At 42.2% G+C, this 19,966-nt stretch overlaps 1 protein-coding gene across 2 annotated transcripts in view; it reads left to right on the top strand.

The window, feature by feature from the left end:
• Window positions 1-19,966, top strand: part of Pla2r1 (phospholipase A2 receptor 1) — a 135,784-nt gene that overhangs the window by 112,958 nt on the left and 2,860 nt on the right. For both annotated transcript variants that reach the window (NM_008867.2, XM_006498928.4), the window contains 9 exons: window positions 6,919-7,036; window positions 7,695-7,825; window positions 8,268-8,415; window positions 11,625-11,863; window positions 12,574-12,742; window positions 14,877-15,017; window positions 15,994-16,110; window positions 17,588-17,764; window positions 19,929-19,961. In NM_008867.2, coding sequence (NP_032893.1) covers window positions 6,919-7,036; window positions 7,695-7,825; window positions 8,268-8,415; window positions 11,625-11,863; window positions 12,574-12,742; window positions 14,877-15,017; window positions 15,994-16,110; window positions 17,588-17,764; window positions 19,929-19,961 — 1,273 coding nt within the window. The remainder of the gene's footprint in view (window positions 1-6,918; window positions 7,037-7,694; window positions 7,826-8,267; window positions 8,416-11,624; window positions 11,864-12,573; window positions 12,743-14,876; window positions 15,018-15,993; window positions 16,111-17,587; window positions 17,765-19,928; window positions 19,962-19,966) is intronic.

Raw genomic sequence — 19,966 nt, 5'->3', positions numbered from 1 at the left:
GAGATGGTGTCATAATTGCGTACACTAACATGAAATTGCTCTTTGATTGTGGATGGCCAGTTTTGAGTCTAAGTGGTCACACTGGCTGGCGTTTTCTTCAGCATCTTAATGTCACTGTTAACTGAGGCAATGAAGTCACCTGAATTCTGTACATATATAGGTAGTGATGTATGGCTAACTGAATTTTGGTGAAATACATGCACCATAGGATTTTCTGCCTTAATCATTTTCAGTGTGTGGTTTGCAGGTGCTCAGTATCATTGTGTTGTACAGTGCATCTCTGGGTCCTTTTTCTTCTTGCAGAACCAAAACTCTGCATTCATTAAATAATAACAACACCCTATTCTTCTTTCCCATCACACTGACTCCTGAAGAAATGGCTCCACTGTTTTATTTCATGCCTCTCTGAGACAGGCTGTATATGCCTCCTGTACATGAAATCATGAAGTATATTTATTCTTTGATGACTGGCTCACTTCATTCAGTATGGTGTCATTAAGTCTTGACAATGTTATAACATGTAACAGGATTTTCCCCTTTTTAAGGCTGGGTAATATTCTATAGCATATGTGTTGCTAAAATTCTTTCCCAGGGTGTAATATAAACTATATCTACCCCTATTCCTAAGGTTCCCAAAGACACACACACACACACACACACACACACACACCAGCTTCATTTCCCTGTTTAAAAGTTGTATTATTCTACAAAAGTCACTGAAGAACCACTTGGTTTCCTTACAGAGTGTAGGTGAAGGGTTGCTTATGGGAAAGTCTTTACCTAGCAGAGACAATGACATAGCCACATGGTTGGGACCATCTTCCCCTACCTAGTCTTTCCCTAGCCCCTCCCCCAGGCCACATGCAGTTAGGGCAGAGTTGTATACAATAGGTGTCTGAAGCGGCTGGATGAACTCATAGCTGGATGAGAGTCTTCTGACCCCTCTCCTCCCAATGAGAATAAACAGTCAACAGACCCAGCTAGGATCATCTTTTGCAAGGGGCACAGTTGCACTGAAGATGGCAGCTGTCTCACTCAGAAGATAGTCCTATACGATACGTGACCCCTTGCCCACCCATCTATCTGTCTATCACGAAGACCTAGTGTTGTTCTCACTTGGATGATTTTACTAGGCAGTTTCGTAAACATTTCTCATTTAACTCAAATTTTAAGATATACAAAATTATTATTCCTATTTTTACATAGAAGTTGGAGGCAGAAGCCATGTAAAACAGCAGATACAGTAGCACACATGTATCTAATCCCAGCAGATGCTTCTACCTGGGAGGTTAAGGCAGGGATCACCAGAAACTCATGGGCCAGTTTGTTTACATGGCAGAGAACAGGAGAGACCCTGTCTCAAACAGGATGGAAAGCAAGGAGTGAAACCCAAGGTGGTCCTCTGATAAGACATGTGCATGGCTCTTCTACAATAACACACAGGAACACACACACACACATACCATTTCCCTGTTTTAAAAGTTGTATTGGATTTATTTTTCAAAGAATTGTTATTATTAAAATATCAACACAACCCAAAGCAATCTACAGAGCCAATCCAATCTTCATCAAGATTCTGCTGGTATTTTCCACAGAAATAAAAAAAAAAAAAAAGAAGAAGAAGAATGCTACAATATGCATCAGTGCACACATTTCCACATCCCAGTTTTCGTTCCCTTTGGAGATAAACCTAGAAGCACAACTGCTAAGTTATAGGATGCTCTTGTTTAGCTATTTGAGAAACTGACAAATGGGTTTTCCCAACACATAAACAACTTATAATTGCATATATAAGAGGAAGTTTCGTTCATATACTTTTGGAGAGGGAGATGTTTAATTAAATCTTTGTCCATGTTTTAATTAAGTCATTTGGTTTTTTTAATGTTGAATTATAGAAATTCTTTCTAGTGTTATGTGTAATGAATTCCTATCAGGTAAATGATCTTTACCTCTAATGATTATAATTATGTTCTCCTTTATAATTATAATGTCCTCTGCTGCATGCATCTCTATAATTTTGATAAAGCCCAATGTATCGACTTTTTCCTCTCTTGCTTGTGCTTTTGGTCTGACACCTAAGAACGCAGCCTCAAGTCACATGTCACAAATACTTTCCCCCACGTCATCTTCTACATGATTTTGGCTCAGATTTGGATTCAAATTGACTTTTATTTCAATCACATGGCTGTTAGTTTCCTAAGGCTGTTAGAACAAGGACATTCTAGAATTGGTTGTTATAGACAGATACAAACAACTGCCTCTCTCGTCTCAAATTTTTACTTTAAAACAGAATCAAAAGGCAAGTGGTTGTATCTTGAACTTACATCAGGGAGTTGGAAGGAGTAGACAGAGAAACAGAGACTAAGGTGCCCTAATCCTTTATGAGGACACACCTCAATTTCTAAGGCTTTTCCTTAGATTTCACCTCTAAAATGTCCATCTTCCCTCCCAGTGTGGGCACCTGTAGAGAATGTCTTTAGATGAGGGTCTTGCTAAGGACTGAGTAACTTTAGTAAAGTTCCATTCATAAGTGAGGCAGGTTAAGAAACCATAGGGGCTGCAGAGATGGCTCGGCTGTAAGGAGTTTGTGCTACCCTGCAGACGACCCAAGTTCGGTTCCCAGCACCAACATGGGGCAGTTCACAGCTACATTAAACTCTAGCTCGAGGGATCTGACACCCTCTTTTGACCTCCTCAGGCACTTGAACTAACCTAGACATATTTTTAAAAAAATAAATCTTTAAAAAGGAAGAATCACAATAACCAATAATAAAATAAAATGCTGTCCTAAAACAAAATTAAGGGAACGCCTGCTCCCTGTTCCTCCCTCTCTCTCTCTCTCTCTCTCTCTCTCTCTCTCTCTCTCTCTCTCTCTCTCTCTCTCTCTCTCTCTCTCTCCCACGCACAGACCATAGCGTTGTTGTCATTGCTCTGCACTTTCTCCTCTGTGGGTATTTGAAACTGATAAAGTGGAAACTACGGCTAAAGGGAACAGTATTCATGGGTTAACCAGATACTCTAGAAGCTGGCGAAGAAAGGACTGTTGCTGAGAGAAGCAGCAAGCACCATTGGGCCATTTCCCCCATTAACTCTTAAAGCTATAGAAAAGAAAGTGGGGGATACATTCTGAACAAATCTCAATGCATTATGGGCCATTAAATCTTCTTGCTGGTTGGTGAACTCTTTCAAGGGCTAATTTTTATTACTTTAAAAAAACTCGGCTGACAAGTCAATCACCTTCTAAGAATTTTATAAAAACGAGGTATCTGCAAGCTAGGCGTCCCTTTCCCGTGTCTCATAAATCTTCTCCATGTTTGATGATACAGCTTAATGAGGTATGCGAAGCCTGACACTGTGTCACCCTAGGAAGGGTTAGTCAACAGAGCCAAGAGGGAGCTCCTCTTTATCATTTTTCCTTCTCTTTTTCTCATCTCCTCTCCTACCTCTGTATAGGGTGTGTGTGTGTGTGTGTGTGTGTGTGTGTGTGTGTGTGTGTGTGTGTGTGTGTGTGTGTATGTGCTTTGCAGCACATTTTATTTCAGACCTTGGTTCAGTGCCAGTGTATCTATCCTTCAGCAGCATCTAAGGCAGAGATGGGTGAGAGAGTAAGGCTGCTTCAGCTATAGGTAATTATTCCATTCAACAACAGAAGGAAAATTGAGAAAAGACCAAATTAGAAGGAAATATTATAGATTCTATTGTCAAATGTTGACTAAAAATTATTTTGAAACAAAATTTTATTATTCCTAGCACATTTGGAATATTATAAGGCCTCCTTAACTCACAGTTATGATCAGAGATGCATAAAACTTGATCACATTTTGCAAATTTGTCAGAAGATAAACAAGTTAAAACCGAGGCTGCCGTCCTTCCTCCAGCTGTTCAGCCTCAGTTATTAACAAGACTGTTTCAAAGTGTGTTAGTAAATATGGTCTATTTTAGAAAAACACGCCTGTGGTAACAGGAGGCCATACTTCCACTGTCAAACTAATAAATGCTGGCTTCGGGGAACATGGAAGGCAGTGAGGAGAGAGAGTCTTCCCGCAAAGGGTGGAGAACCTGAGCCTGTAAGAGTCACTGGTATTTATGAATGGTTCATTAGTGACTATCTGAACACAAGGTGAACTCACATTAAATGATAAGACTTCCCAATAATTAGTGTGTGCCATTCTTTGGGATTTGTAATTAGAAGAAAGAAGCAGAATAAAAAAGGAACAGATAAAAGGGTGGTTGTTATAAAAGGAAACGCCTTTAAAGCCAATTCCGTTTCTTTGTGAAGCAAACAAGAAAGGGGTGTGCAGCAGGAGCTGGAAACCCACCCCTCTCTTGATCAGTAACACAGGCTACATCAGTTTCTGGGCTTTAATCCTAAAGGGGGTGGGAGAATAGAAGGCCTGAAGTCCTTAAAAACATAAACACACACACACACACATACACACACACACATCATCATCATCATCATCGTCATCATTAGGACTGAGTTTTGGTGCTATCTACACTTTGGGCTGGATAGTTCTTTGTTGTGGAAAAAAACAGTAGGAATACGGTTGTTCACGGCAGAAACTAGCAGCATCCTTGCCTCCAACTTTATATGTCCCCTGACAACTCTTTCCGAAGGAAGACTAAGAATGTCCCCAGACTTTGTTGAAATATCCCCAAGGGTAAAAACCGTACCCTAAGAGAGCTGCTGTGGTAAATCTAAAATGCCTGAGACTATCATTGTATCATTGATTGTAGGGAGTTAGCTGCATGAAGAGAGCTGAGGCAGAAATCCAGCAGGAGATAAGAGAGGGGAGGACCTGCTGCCTGTATCAGTTAAGGAGAGCACTGGGGTTGTCCCCAGAGTGCTGCTCTCCTCAAGGAAAGAAAGTGTGGGATCTCTGTAGAGAATCTATACCTACTCATCTGGAGACGCACTGTTCGGTGGGCACATTCATGGGTGTGCTCAGTTTAAGGGCTTGGCTTAAGTAGAAAAGATAATGGGCCCATCTCTGGCCATTCTTGGCTCAAGGTCATAGAGTAGTTTGCAAGGTTAAGATACAGGATGTGGACATTTCTGGGCATGCTCAGTTCAGTGTCACAGAGATGGAAAACACAAGTACTGGTTCAGTGTTGTAGTGAGAGAGACAAGATTAATCTGTGTGCCCAAAAGAATGGGTTATAGTACCCCTGTAGGCTTAGTAATCTTGACTGAATTTTCCTGTTTTTAAATGCATGTGTCATGGGAGTGTATGTACAAGTGCTTGCGTGGGTGTAAGTGCACACGAGTATATAGTTGGATGTAATTGTGTCCACAGTTGTGTGGAGGACCAAGGTTGACATTGGTTTTCTTACTCAAATATTCTCCACTTTATACACTGAGGCAGGATCTGACTAGCTCTCCTGGAGCGAGCCCCACCTCCAGGGATTACAAGTGGAGAGCCCTGGTGTCACCTGGCTTTTAACTTGAGTTCTGGGGACCCAAATACCAATGATTTTGTGGCAAGTGCTCTTCCACTGAGCCATCTCAACAGCCCTGTAACTGGGTGGGTTGTTTTTTTCTTGTTTCCCCAAAAATGTTTACAGTAGAAAAAAAATTTTAAGGGAAAGATATTTAAATGACACTTTAATAGAACAGTTCTGCTCAAATGTTCCTGTCTCTCTTAGTAGATCAAAGTTGACGATCATTTCACAGTCTGTTCTTTCATCCCATGGATGGTTTTTAGGGATTGTCTCTAGTGATGCCTTTTGGCAGCTAACCATCTCTGCTTTTATGGAGTCATGGTGGTTGGGCAGAGGTGACAGATTAAAAATGAAAGAATAAAGGGAGGAGGACACTATTCTAGAGTAAGACAGGAGAGCTAGCACTCTTGTATTTGAGTTTCTGGATCAACTGGGGTTACTTTGAAGTTTTCTCCATAGCTCAATCCTGGGATCAGACCGGCCAATGACTAGGGCTGGCTATGTTCTTTGAGGAGGAAATTGTAAAGAGAAATAGCTAGCACTTTCTGAATGGGATGTAGCCTGCATAGAATCTCCCCTGACTTCTATGGATCCTGTCCTGAAGTGTTAGAGCCTTGGTTGTCTTTCTCCCCATGACTTACTCCAGCTTTCCCTAGCATGTCTGCATTTATTGAGCAAGGTGGGCACATCGGGCCAACTGTATCATTCTGATTCCCGTCCTATCTCACTGTGAGGACATCCCTGTGATGATACAGTCACAGGCTGGCAGCATGGCTCAGTGGATAAAAACACTTTCTGCACAAACCTGATAGTCTGAATTTGATCCCTGGACCCCACATTAGAAGGAAGGAACTGACCCCTTAGAGTGGTCCTCTGACCTTCATGTGTGTGACATGATGCAGTTTCTGTTAAAGTGACCAATCTCACTGTGAGAATTCAGCCTGTATTTCTGTGTTCCATTTAGCATCAGTGGTGAAGTTGGTTCCTCGGTCATCTTTATTTCTCTGTCTTCTTCTCACCTCTCCTCTTGTTTTTCTGTAACTTCCTGTGTGCTTTCTATTAAACGAGCTTCTAGTGAACTTAAATCCTCCAGGTCCTTTCATCTCTGCTTATAGATAGTCTAGCTAAGCTACTCCTTTCTTCCAAGTTCCCTACTATAAAGCTTGCAGGCACTGACTCCTTCTTAGGAAGAGTGCCTTTCTCCACTGAGTAGAAGACAGTGCTGTGACATTCCACATGACAAACACATCTCTGCTTCTTCTTCAGCCCTGCTTCATGAGAATGAGACAAATCGCTCGCCCCAAAGCAGTGTCTGTCCTTGCTTCATTAATGCCTGCAGAGCAGGCAGAAGACAAATGAGTTCTCTGCCTAAGAAAATTATCATTTCCAAGACTGACCTTCGGTGTCTTTGGGAAATTGTTTGAGTTCTCATAGAACAGTGCAGGGATAAACAGTTAGTGTTGTTGTTATTTGTAGTGCTTCCTGGTGACAATTCCCAAGGACCCTCGGGAGCTGAAGACCTGGACAGGTGCTCAGGAATTCTGTGTCGCCAAGGGTGGGACGCTGGTCTCCATCAAAAGTGAATTGGAACAAGGTAGAGTCTGAGGGTTCAGCCAAGCCAAAATGGCAACCGGCATTCAAGTCTTAATCAAAACAGCACCTCAAACTTGCATTTACAAATCAACACTTAAAGCATCATGTTGCTAAGACACAGGAAATCTCAGTTTGAGCATCAGGGTTTCTGCTATGACATCTGTGAGTCAGTAGGCTGCCTAGAAACTGCTGCCCTTGGAGGTTTGAACTGAAGAGAATAAGGACTTAACATGTCCTCTAAAATGGCTAAAATAGTTCCTCAGGAACACTAGGGTAGTTGCATGATAAGCTTTTTAAAGATCATTTTGAGTTCAACCTATACATTTCAATTTGAAACTCAGGCAATTATACATATCTGTTTAAATATGGTACATTAATCCTCCTTTGTTTAAAACAATAGTAAGTAAACACTGGAAGTTGTTTTGCTAAATAATCTGATGAAATATCAGGTTATCCAGCTCGTTTAGGTCAATTTAAACTGAAACCAAAATGAAAGACAACTCGTTACAGGAACAAAGTACGGAACTCCTATAACTGATGCATAATGACGCTTGCTGTCATTTGAATATAATCATTTCTGTGAACAGCATTTGCTGACCACCTGATGACTTGTGTGGTATTATTAGATAATTATTAGATAATGCATTTCTCTTTTCCAGCTTTTATTACTATGAATCTTTTTGGCCAGACCACGAATGTGTGGATAGGGTTACAAAGTACTAATCATGAGAAATGGGTAAATGGGAAGCCTCTGGTGTACTCTAACTGGTCTCCATCGGATATAATAAATGTAAGTTTCAAATGTTATTGGGGGCAGGGTTTTCTGGGATTGAACCCAGGGACTTCTACACTTTAACCATTGTGCTGTGACCTAAGACTCTTAAGTTTTAAATATTTTTGACATTTTAACAAGAGATCATACCTGAGACTTATTGACTAAAATTTCTTTCTCCCCACATTTTGAAGCTATACATTTGTATGACTTGACTGGTCATATGTTAATATTTAATAATATACTATTATAACAATTTCATGAGTATCACAGCACAATTATACTACACATCATGATGAATATTTATCTTGAAGGCTATGAGGAGACTCTGGGTTGGTTTATTAGATGTAAATAAGAGAATAATGGTGTTTTACTTTTTAAAATTCTGCCCTAAATAAATTTTCAATGTGTCAATAATGTTATATGTTACCATGTTTTTGTAACGTGTTTTTCTTTAAAGATACCAAGTTATAACACCACTGAATTTCAAAAGCATATTCCTCTCTGTGCCCTCATGTCAAGTAATCCTAATTTCCATTTTACTGGAAAATGGTATTTCGATGACTGTGGGAAAGAAGGCTATGGATTTGTCTGTGAAAAAATGCAAGGTAAGAGATCATCAGGGTTTTATTCCTGTTATTTCCAACCTTTCTTCCACACCTGTTGTCTACCAGCTTTGCTGCTAATAACAAGAGTTTTCTTGTCCCCTGCATTTAAGTCTGTTCAACCACAAATCCACCGCTTCTTAGGGCTGTGCCCTTCAACTCTGTTCTCAGGACTGCAGAGACCATCTGGCAGATCACCAAGTTTATGCATTAACCCTAGGACCACTAAACAGCTTTCCTCTGTGTTTTAGGACTCTGTACCATTTCCCCACACTCTGATGATGTTAGCATTAACACAAAGAAAAGCACTTTCATTTGACTTATGATTCTGCTCCAAAGGCAACGTGATGATGTCTATTGAGGACCATCTTACGCCAGACTTCCAAGGAGGCACAGAAAGATACTGGCGTGAGCCGTTCTATTCCCTCTCTCCAGTCAAAGCCACCAAAATTCATCATGGAACCCCGTGGCCTTAGCACCCTCCAAAGACCCTACTTCTGAACTTCACAGCCAGATGTTGTTTCTACCCACTTAATACTTCATAGTGAGGATTAAATTCTACCATATAACACTTTACAGAGTACACTGACACCAGATCTAAACATAGACTACTGTGGCTACTTTTACAACTCACCCAGAATACTGAAAACAGATAATAGATAGATAGATAGATAGATAGATAGATAGATAGATAGATAGATAGATAGATAGATAAGGAACTATACTTAGCTTAGACCTGGGCTATATAGTAAAACCCTGACTAAAAACAAGAACAACAAAAGTCATAAAAATAAACATTTCACACTCACTCCTTTCTTTTTTTTAAAGCTCCTAAAATAGTGTTTGTGGCTAAATAGGATGTATAGTGTGTTTCTAGATCTAGCAGATAAAACTCCCTTGTGGTTTCTGGAGTGTAATGACAAAGCCATATGTGATAGCTTTACCTCCCTGTAACAGAATATCTGAAATAATCAACTTATAAAGAGAGAAGGTGTATATTGACCAAGCAATTTTAAGGGTTCTGGCCGGTGATTAAGTAGACCCACTGCTCTGGGGCTGTAGCAAAAGCAGAACCTTGTGGAGGGATAGGGGCAGAGCAAAGCCACTCATCTCAGGACTGGAAGGCACAAGTATGGGAAGGGAGGAGTCTAAGCTCCCGTTATTCTCTTTAGTGCAACCCGCAGTGACGTGAGACCTTCTACTGGGCCTCACCCCTTAAATGTCCCGTCGGCTCAGTGGCAACACTCTGGGGAGCACACTGGATCTTAGGAGGACCTTTAAGATGCTAACTAAAGTGTCAGACTGTCACAAATATCCAGAGGGATGAATGAGCAGCGTGACTGTCCTAGAGTGACCTTAAATAATAGAAATAGCAAAGAGACTTCTTGCTTTCACTACCTGCTGTGTCTCCCTGTGCCTGGCACCATGCTTTGGGTTTATGCACATTATGCCATAAAACCTTTAGTACCATTCCAGGAACTGGGTCAAAGTCTCCCTGTTGTGTAGATAAGGAACTTTAATCATAAAAACAGAGCTTCAGTTAACTGTAGCAATTCTATTCCTGTAATGCTAAAATATCTTCTCTGATTATTTTCTTCATCATTTGGGGACAAGCAACGTAGACACTCCTTTGGTGACATTGCAGGGCAGACAGGGAGCAGGCCTGGTGTCTGGTCACACAAGCTCCACTCCACCTCTGTAAATGGTCAAATGACTTACCCTCTATGAGTCTCAATTTCTACAAAGTAACGATGTGAGGACTATTTCATATACTCAAATATACATAAAGTTTAGCACAGTTCCCAGCATGTGTTTAGCAAGTGACAGTTTTTAAAAATTATTCCTGCAAAATATTATTAAACTTGAAATCTTGTTACAATGAATGCCCTACATTTCCCATATAGATATATGCTTATATTGGGCTTAAGCCAAAAATTGCTACATTCCTGAAAGAATAAAGAAATATGGGTATAAAAAGATGCAAAGGCCAGGGGAGGCTGCTTGGTGGGTGAAAGAACTTACCGTACAAGCGTGAGGCCCCGAGTTTGAATCGACAGGACCCATGTAAAAGCCAGGTTCATGGTGAAAGCGTCTGTGATCCCAGAGTGAGGACAGAGACAGGAAGATCCCTGAAGCTCACAGAGCAGCTGACCTGCCTAACACAGCAGAAAAGCCACACAACAGACCTCAACTCAAATAAAGGAAAGAACCTGCATTCATGACTGTCCTTAGACCTCCACGTGCATGCCATGACACACACAGGCTTACATTCACACACAAGTCTATGTACACACACATACACACAAACACGCACACACATGCATACACATATGCATGAGCACACACACAGGGGCATGGTTGGTGGGTGGGGAGCCAAGACTAGACAGCTGGAAACAACTCAGTTTCCATAGATGTTTCTTCTCCAGCATAAGAAGTTACAAACCCACATTGCTGAAAATGAGGTGTGTTTTGTTTTGAAACTTGAAAGGATTAATTGTGCTGTGAGGAATTCCATACAGACCTGAAATGTGAGCTGCAGATGGATGGGTTTTCTCCGGGTCTCTTAGCCAGGTAGAGTCAGGAATGGGCTAAGTCCAGGCCTTCAGCCATTTTCATCTCAGCATGCCCCTTAGTAAACCCAAACCACTTACTGGTTTTAGTTTTCAGCCTAGAGGGACGCAATTCACTGTAGATCGGTTAGGGCAGAAAAGGTTTACCTTGTTTTCCTGGTTTAGTTTTTCTGAATTCTGCCTGTTCTATAGCTATAACATAATGCAGGACATAAAAGACAGATGCATATATATTAAAGAGAACGTAATCATAGACACACACACACACATACATAAGGGAGACAGAGGCGGGAGGTGGGAGGGAGAGAGAGAGTACTAACTGGAAAGAGTATGGCTTTGTAAACCCCAAAGCTCCTAATAATATACCTCCTCCAACGAGCCACACCTCCTAGTCCTCAAATAGTTCCACCAACCAGAGACCAAGCATTCAAGTGTATAAGCCTCCGGAGGCCACTGTCATTCAACCACACTGTCCCAGTGCCCTAGCATCACACACACTTCCAAGTGTAGAACTTGAATTCATCGCTTCTGGAAGCAAAAGGCTGGTCAGTGTTGATCCCATGACAAAGATGCATGCTAAGTTTGAAATCCTCCTCTCTAGTCCAGACGCTACAAGTGACTTTGTTGATGTTCTCGTTCCAGACACCCTTGAACACCATGTAAACGTGTCTGATACGTCTGCAATCCCCAGTACGTTAGAATATGGAAACAGAACTTATAAGATAATCCGTGGTAATATGACTTGGTATGCAGCCGGAAAGTCCTGCCGGATGCACAGAGCAGAACTGGCCAGCATTCCAGATGCGTTTCACCAGGCCTTCCTCACGGTTCTCCTCAGCAGGCTGGGACACACCCACTGGATTGGACTCTCCACCACAGACGTAGGTGTTCTCAGTCCCTCCCTTCTGTCTACTTCCTTAGTAAAACAACGCTGAAATCAGCATGCAAAAACAACTCCCAGACACAATAGTAACATTGTAACATTTCAATAATGGTTTATGCAAAAAAAACACTGGGTTTTGGTTGGTTGGTTGCTTGGTTGGTTGCTTGGTTTTGATATTTTGGTGATGGTGGTGGTGGTTTGAGAATCCCAAGGCTATAAAACAAAAGTATAAATCTTTTCCAGATAAACATGCCCTTGCCTGGTTTCTAAGGACCCCAAGGGTCCTTTGAAAATTCTCTAGCATCCCTGAGTACTGACTCATTTATGCAACGAAATACATCTCAAACTCAAGTACCGTATGTGGGTAATTTGTTAGATTTCCAGAATCTCCATTAAAAAAAAAAAAAGAAAGAAATGATTGCTGCTTTGTACTCAGAAACTTTATTATTAATTAATTCACTACCTTTGAAATACAACACGCAGAATTCTGTTTGTGTGAGTTTGATTTTTTGTTTTGTTTTGTTTTTGCTTCTTAAAAACAAGACTATTACATACTTAAATTGCTGAAAAATAAACTCTGTTCCCTCCACGGCCTCTGGGTCTTTTGGAAAGAAGTGTGGAACTTGGGAGGAGTGGGTACTCAGTTAGTGCTGGGTGATCCCAGCTGCAGCCTTGGCAATGAAGTGGTGCTTCAAATCCCCTCTGCAGAATGGTCAGACTTTTGACTGGTCGGACGGCACCAAATCCCCTTTCACCTATTGGAAGGATGAGGAGTCGGCCTTTCTTGGTGACTGCGCTTTTGCTGACACCAACGGACGCTGGCATAGCACAGCCTGCGAGTCATTTCTGCAAGGCGCCATTTGTCACGTAGTCACTGGTAGGTACGATTCTCTTCAACTCCAGGAATGGGTCCTATGTTACTACTGAATGCATGATCGTGCTCAGCAATGATTACGAACACATGTAATAAAAAGTCTCAGCTCTCAGGAAGCCTGTAGTCTCTCTGGTCTATCATATAAAGACAAATACCTGTCATGCCAGGTGTGTCTAGAAGATGAGGGGTTATCAAGAAAAGAATGCATTGTGTGTTCTCCGGATACTGCCCTCCCCACCACGGTCTGCGGTGTAGTCAATAATTTCTTGTTGTTGTGTTTTAAGAAGCATCCTATTTATTTGGAGGAAGACAGAAGGCTTCCTGAAGGACATGTCAGTGTACGCAGACGGAACTTGCAGAGTGGATAGGAGAGATGGGCAACAACAACACAGAGACGAATTTGGAGGAGAGAAGCTTAGATAAAGGAAGGCAGAGAGGAGCACAGGAAGGGGAGCCACACGCAAAGCTGGTGTTGAGTTTGCCAGCATGGCAGGTTAGGGTAAAAGGACGATGAGACCTTACATAAGAAAGGCGGGCCACTCTCCTGTCTCTCTCCACACCTGCCACACATTCACCTTCCCATCTCCTCTTCCATCCACTTATCTCTCTCCCTTTACCTTCTATGCCTTTTTGTTCCCCCTTTTAAGTGTGCTTCAAGCATCCATGCTTGGCCCTTCTTTCTTGTTTAACTTCTTTGTGTCTGAAGGGTATATCATGGGTATTCTGTATTTTAAGGCTAATGTCTGCTTACTGGTGAGTACATACCATGCTTACCCTTTTGAGTCTGGATTACCTCACTCAGGATATTTTCCATTTCCATCCATTTGTCTGTAAAATTCATGGTATCCTTGTTTTTAGTAACTGAATAGCATTCTATTGTGTAAATGAACCACATTTTCTGTGTCCATTCTTTGGTTGAAGGGCATCTGGGTTGCTTCCAGTTTCTTCCTATTATGAATAAAGCTGCTTTGAACAGGAAAAAAAAAGAAAGAGAGAGAGAGAAAGAAAGAAAAGAAAAGAAAGAGAGAGAAAGAGAGAGAGAAAGAAAAAAGAAAGAAAGAAGGAAAAGAAAGAAAGAAAGAAAGAAAGAAAGAAAGAAAGAAAGAAAGAAGGAAGGAAGGAAGGAAGGAAGGAAGGAAAGAAAGGAAAGAAAGAAAGAAAGAAAGAAAGAAAGAAAGAAAGAAAGAAAGAAAGAAAGAAAGAAAGAAAGAAGGAAGGAAAGAAAGAAAGGCGGGCCACAGCTTTATAGAGAATCTGAACTGTGAGGGTTTACGTTTAAGACAAGGCTGGTAGATTCTTGAGTGATGAGTAGGGTGGTGGTAAGCTGACACCGTTCGGACATTGACTATAAGCCCTACACCACACTTTGCACAATATCCTATTTACATGAAGTTCAGCTGGCCCAATCCCTTTACTGACAATGAAACTTAATTGAGATCACTCAACACGTTCCCAAGGATCCCACTAGCGACAGTGCCCTGACCAGGGGCTCTGTCCTCACCCTCTGACGTGTTTACTCTGTTTCCCTAACTCTCTTCTTTGTTGCACTCCTATGCTCTGAGAGTTTCCCCCTCTGGTCTCCTTTTAAATCGCCCATTTCATAAGGTTGCATTATTTACTTATATTGTGGGTACTATTACCTACAGCACACATACTTTGCATAATTGTAGATGAAAACAACTCAGGATTAGATATGAGCAATACCTATAGGCAGGTACACACAAGTAGGGGCTTTAGACATCTGTGACACTTAGCCCTGCACAGGACACATATTATACCGTTAGACATCCTTTTCTCAGCATCGTTCAGCTACTGCTTCCTCTCTGCAGTGCATCTTACTGATGTCCCAACTTTAGAATGGCAGTAGACAGCCACCCTCACCAGGCAGCACTCAAACCGACAAAACACTTTTATCCACCCTTCATGTTTAGGGAAAGAGTTTGCTAACAGAAATGCAAGAACTAGGGTTAACCCTAGTCTGTAACCATCAGCATCAAATCCAGCCTTTGGGGTCTTCTGATGAAAACCTCATGTGCACATTGGTTATGCATGGCCTTTCATGGAATGGAAAATAAGGGTTATCTCGGTCTACGAGCCCAGACACCAGCCTGAAACCATACCCGTTTTTTCTTCATAGAAACAAAGGCATTTGAGCACCCAGGGCTGTGCTCAGAAACATCAGTTCCCTGGATAAAATTTAAAGGTAACTGCTACAGTTTTTCCACAGTCCTGGACAGCAGGAGTTTTGAAGATGCTCATGAATTTTGCAAAAGTGAAGGTAATTCTTCTGTGGGGCTAACATACTTGCATGTCCTCTCAGCAGCTCAGTAAACAGTGTGCTTTCTCGCAGGCTGATTATCCAGGGACTTTAGGGGCCACGAGGACTACTGAAAAAATAAAAAATAAAAAATAAAAAAACTATTGAATTTGCTTATTAGGGGGACAACTATTATAGGCAGTTCAAGTCCCAGTGCAGACTTTGAAAACCCAAGAGTGTGCCTCGGTGTAGAGCTTTCCTACAAAATTCTTCTGAAGCCATGCGCGTTGTGAAATTTTAATGTTCTCTAAACTGGCTAATCAGTATTTTAACTTTTAAATGAAAGCTTTGTACACTTTTATACTTAAATCAAACATCACATTGTAGGTGGGTGTGGTGACGTGGGGCCTTTAATCCTAGTCCTCAGGAGGCAGGGAAAGATCGGTATGCGCTTAAGGGCAAGGTCTACATAGTGAGTTTCAAGCTAGCCAGGGGCACATAGTGGGACTTTGATTTTATTTGTTTTGTTTTTAATCACCTTGAATTTGTGTGTGTGTGTGTGTGTGATGATATCAGGTGTCTTTCTCAACCACACTCCATTCTGTATATTTGAGACCAAGTCTCTCACTGAACCTGGCCAGTGAGCCCTACTGGACCCCTCTGTCTCTGCCTCTCCACCTCTGATCTTTACCTCAGTCCTGAGGCGGCAGCCTTGGGTCCTTGGGTCCTTGGGTTTCTGCAGCAGGCACTTTAGTGGCTCATCATCTACTCAATCACTTTTTAACAATAAAAACCAGGAGTTGGGGCTCCAGATCATCCTTAGAGCTCCTGCCTAGCATGGCAAGGCCCTGGAGTTCCAGCCCCAGTAGTAGGAAGGGAAACCGTGTGTTGAGTAACCGAACGATTGTTTTTCAAAGCCAGGGCTTCAGGAATCAGGGCCCAGAAACATTTCTGAGTCCCCTTTACCTTGCTTATTGGCTGCTTGTCCCTTTTACAGGATCTAATCTGTTGGCAATCAGGGATGCGGCTGAAAATTCATTTCTCCTGGAAGAGCTTCTTGCGTTTGGGTCTTCTGTGCAGATGGTTTGGTTGAATGCTCAGTTTGATAATAACAGTAAGTGCCATGGGTGCAGAGGAGGCGCAAGTAAACACGCAGTCCTGAAGGCCTCTGGGAGCCCCAGGATGCCTCTTGAACACAATTGCTGTGAAAATATAGTGTGAACCCTAAAGCCACACCTCCAAACAAAACAAACGGACAAGTTAACCTTCACTGGGACACTGAAGCTGCTAGTTCCAGCTCTGTCCCCGGGCTTAGTCATACAAAGGCAAGACACGTTGACCTGAAAACACCCCACTTTCTCAAGCGTTCGGTATAAACCACAACAGGATGGGGGAGCTGTTTCAGTGAACAGCTGTGCTTTTTGAATCCTTATAGACACCAGTGTGTATAATCGGAGGCACACTATTCTTTATGTAACTGATTGTCTTGGTCAGGGTTTCTATTCCTGCACAAACATCATGACCAAGAAGCAAGTTGGAGAGGAAAGGGTTTATTCAGCTTACACTTCCACACTGCTGTTCATCACCAAGGAAGTCAGGACTGGAACTCAAGCAGGTCAGGAAGCAGGAGCTGATGCAGAGGCCATGGAGGGATGTTCCTTACTGGCTTGCTTCCCCTGACTTGCTCTGCCTGCTCTCTTATAGAACCCAAGACTACCAGCCCAGAGATGGTCCCACCCACAATGGGCCTTTCCCCCTTGATCACTAATTGAGAGAATGCCTTACAGTTGGATCTCATGGAGGCATTTCCCCAACTAAAGCTCCTTTCTCTGTGATAACTCCAGCTGGGTCAAGTTGACACAAAACTAGCCAGTACACTGATGTTATTGAAAAGTACTTGTAAAGAAAAGTATTTTAATTGGCATAGAGAGTGTGTCACAGTGGTGCAGGATGGTGGGTATGGAGACCCTCCTCGCAAGGGGTATTTTAATCCTGGACATTGTTTGAATTTCTAGCCGATGGCGATAACCAAAGGCAAGCCAACTTGCAGTTCACTTTGTTGTTAGTTATAAATTCTTTTCAGACAGTGCAACACACCACACACACCACACACACACACCACACACACACACACACACACACACATACTTACACACACACACACATACACACACACACACACACACACATACACACACACACACACTTACACACGCACACATACTTACACACACACACATATCACACATACACACATACTTTCACACACGCACACACGCACACACCGTATTAACTATGTATGGGCTGAATTTTCCCACTGAATCACTTCCCGTATAAGAATGGCTTTAGGAAATGAACCTTCTTGCTATGGTGTTGATGTTAGAATTTCAAGGGATTTTCTATACATTAATTTTACTTTCTATGTGACCGCCTGGCTGGATACGTATCTTTTTTGATGTTTTGTTCATGAATATACTCATGGAATTAAATGTGCCTCCTTAAATTTGGAGGCTGCTTTAAGGACTGATCCCAGTCTTAGACTGTTAATCATGCACTTCATTCATAACAAGCCAGCATTTTTTTTCCCACAGACAAAACCTTAAGGTGGTTTGACGGAACACCCACAGAGCAGTCCAACTGGGGCCTTCGGAAGCCAGACATGGACCACCTCAAGCCACATCCGTGTGTTGTCCTGAGGATCCCGGAAGGAATATGGCACTTTACCCCATGCGAGGACAAAAAGGGGTTCATATGTAAAATGGAAGCAGGTGTGTGAAAGGAGAAAGAATTTCTTCATATTGACCCTGGTTAATGCCGACCCGCCATATCAGAGAGTTTTTCAGATAGATTCTGGCACCGTCATCTTGCTCCACATCACACACGTCAGAACATCTCAGCTCCTCTAAGATGAAGGGGGGGAAATCATTAATCATATAGATGAAATAAGACATGCAGTTTACACCAAAAAGAGCTGTGCCATGCTAGGAGAAAGTGTAGGGTCATCTTTGGTCGTAGGAAATATCCTCTGTTTATTTGGTGTATTTGTTACGGAGAAGTAGGTATAATTCTGCCTTGTGAGTAGACTTTGCCAAGAAGGTCATATTTGAGTCCATGGTGAGCAATACGGTTTACGGCAATAGAAATTGGTTTTAGAACGTGAAACCAGAAAATTCTAGCCATTTGAAAACAGCAGCGGAGGCTCCTCAGCTAGCGTACCATGAGGACCATTGGCGTTTATGATAATCAGACTATTCCTAGAGTCTCGTTTTGGAAGAAGGAAGGTTAGAGTGCCTCTGGGCTCCTGGGTAAGGCTTCAGAGAAATGAGACGCTGGGCTCTGAAGGAGGAGGAGGAGTGTAGAGAGCTGGAACAAAGAAGGACAGATATGTTAAACCAAAGGCCCAGCATTACTAAAAAGCAGCCACGGAGAATGCACTAGACTGGAGTACCATACACATGGTGCTGACCAATGAGGCTGGATCCAGTGCTTAGCTATGGAGCTGAGATTCCGGGTGGAGCAAAGGATGCCCTGTGTGTAGGGTAGACACCCACAGTGAAATACACTCACCAGATGCAAAGGACAGTGCCGGTGATTTAAATGATGTGACTGAAAACACAGGGAGAAGTAGGAAGACTGACAAGACACTGGCAAAGAAAGAGAAAGGGCTGCCAGCAGGAGCACAGGATGCTTGAAACCCCAAAGTGCGGCAACATTGTAGCAGACAAAAGGCTAACAGCATGCCCACGTTTTCCCTGGCATCTAAGCATCAAGAGCAAATCAAAAACACCACCCCATAATGTCCAGTTTTAAAGTATGGCAACTTTTCAAGGCCCTGGATCAGTTCAAACATACTCATCCTATCGGTGAGAAAAGTGCCTGTCCAAATAGGCTGCATGGAAGACCAGATAGATTTCTTTTGGGTTTGCTTGTTTTTAATGTAGCTTCCTGGAGTAGCTCTTACTCCTTTGTTCAGCCTATCAAGGAACTTGCTACAAAGTCCAGACTGACCTCAGACTCCCAGAAACCCTCCTTCTCCAGCACTCGCTCTCTCTCTCTCTCTGTCTCTCTCTCTGTCTCTCTCTCTGTCTCTCTGTCTCTGTCTCTCTCTCTCTCTCCCCCTCCCTCCCTCCCTCCCTCCCTCTTTTCTGTTCCTAGACCTGAAATTGCAGAGGTTAAATGTTAACCCTTGAGATAGTCTTCTTAAATGAAAAATGTTCTTACAGTAAAATGCCCTAAAACAGAAACTGTGTCACTTCAGAATGGAGAGTCCATGGATTCCTTTCCAGACTCTTGGGAATCACAGATGAGAAATGTGCTGACTGTAAAGATGTTACATACAGACAAGCAGGGCTTTTACTGCTGGGCAAACTCTCCATCTAATCCCAACAAAAAGATGACTTCCTGCTAGTAAGGACCATGTCTTGCATATATTTCTGCTATGATAGTTCTGAGACTATATGGAAATCTTTTGGCTTTAGTAAATTAAAAGGAATGAGGGAAGAAAGAGAAAAAACCACTTGTGTTATGAACACCAATACTTATCAATATAAATGGCTCATGGGCTAGCAATATGTCTCAGCTGGTGAAAGCACTTGCTGCCAAGCCTGGATCCAAACACTGGAACCCACATTGTAGAAGGAGAGAACCCACAAGTTGTCATGTGACCTATACACACATACCATGGTGCATGTACCATGGTATAAGACTGACACCTCTCTCTGTCTCTCTGTCTCTCTCTGTCTCTCTCTCTCTCTCACACACACACACACACACAGAGGAGAATACATGAATGAATGACTATCAGAGCTCTAATAAAACATCATTCATATACTAGGCATGGTATATGAGCAATAGTCTGATTCTTGCTTTGCTTGAATACATAACATAACTTAGATGAATTTAAAGAAATATTTGTTTATTATTTGATTTTAGGCATCCCAGCTGTAACGGCGCAGCCAGAGAAAGGTAGG

The sequence above is a fragment of the Mus musculus genome, chromosome 2 (genome assembly GCF_000001635.26).
Source record: "Mus musculus strain C57BL/6J chromosome 2, GRCm38.p6 C57BL/6J".
Taxonomy (NCBI): domain Eukaryota; kingdom Metazoa; phylum Chordata; class Mammalia; order Rodentia; family Muridae; genus Mus; species Mus musculus.
The sequence above is the reverse complement of the archived record's forward strand: the minus strand, read 5'-3'. Positions and strand labels throughout refer to the sequence as shown.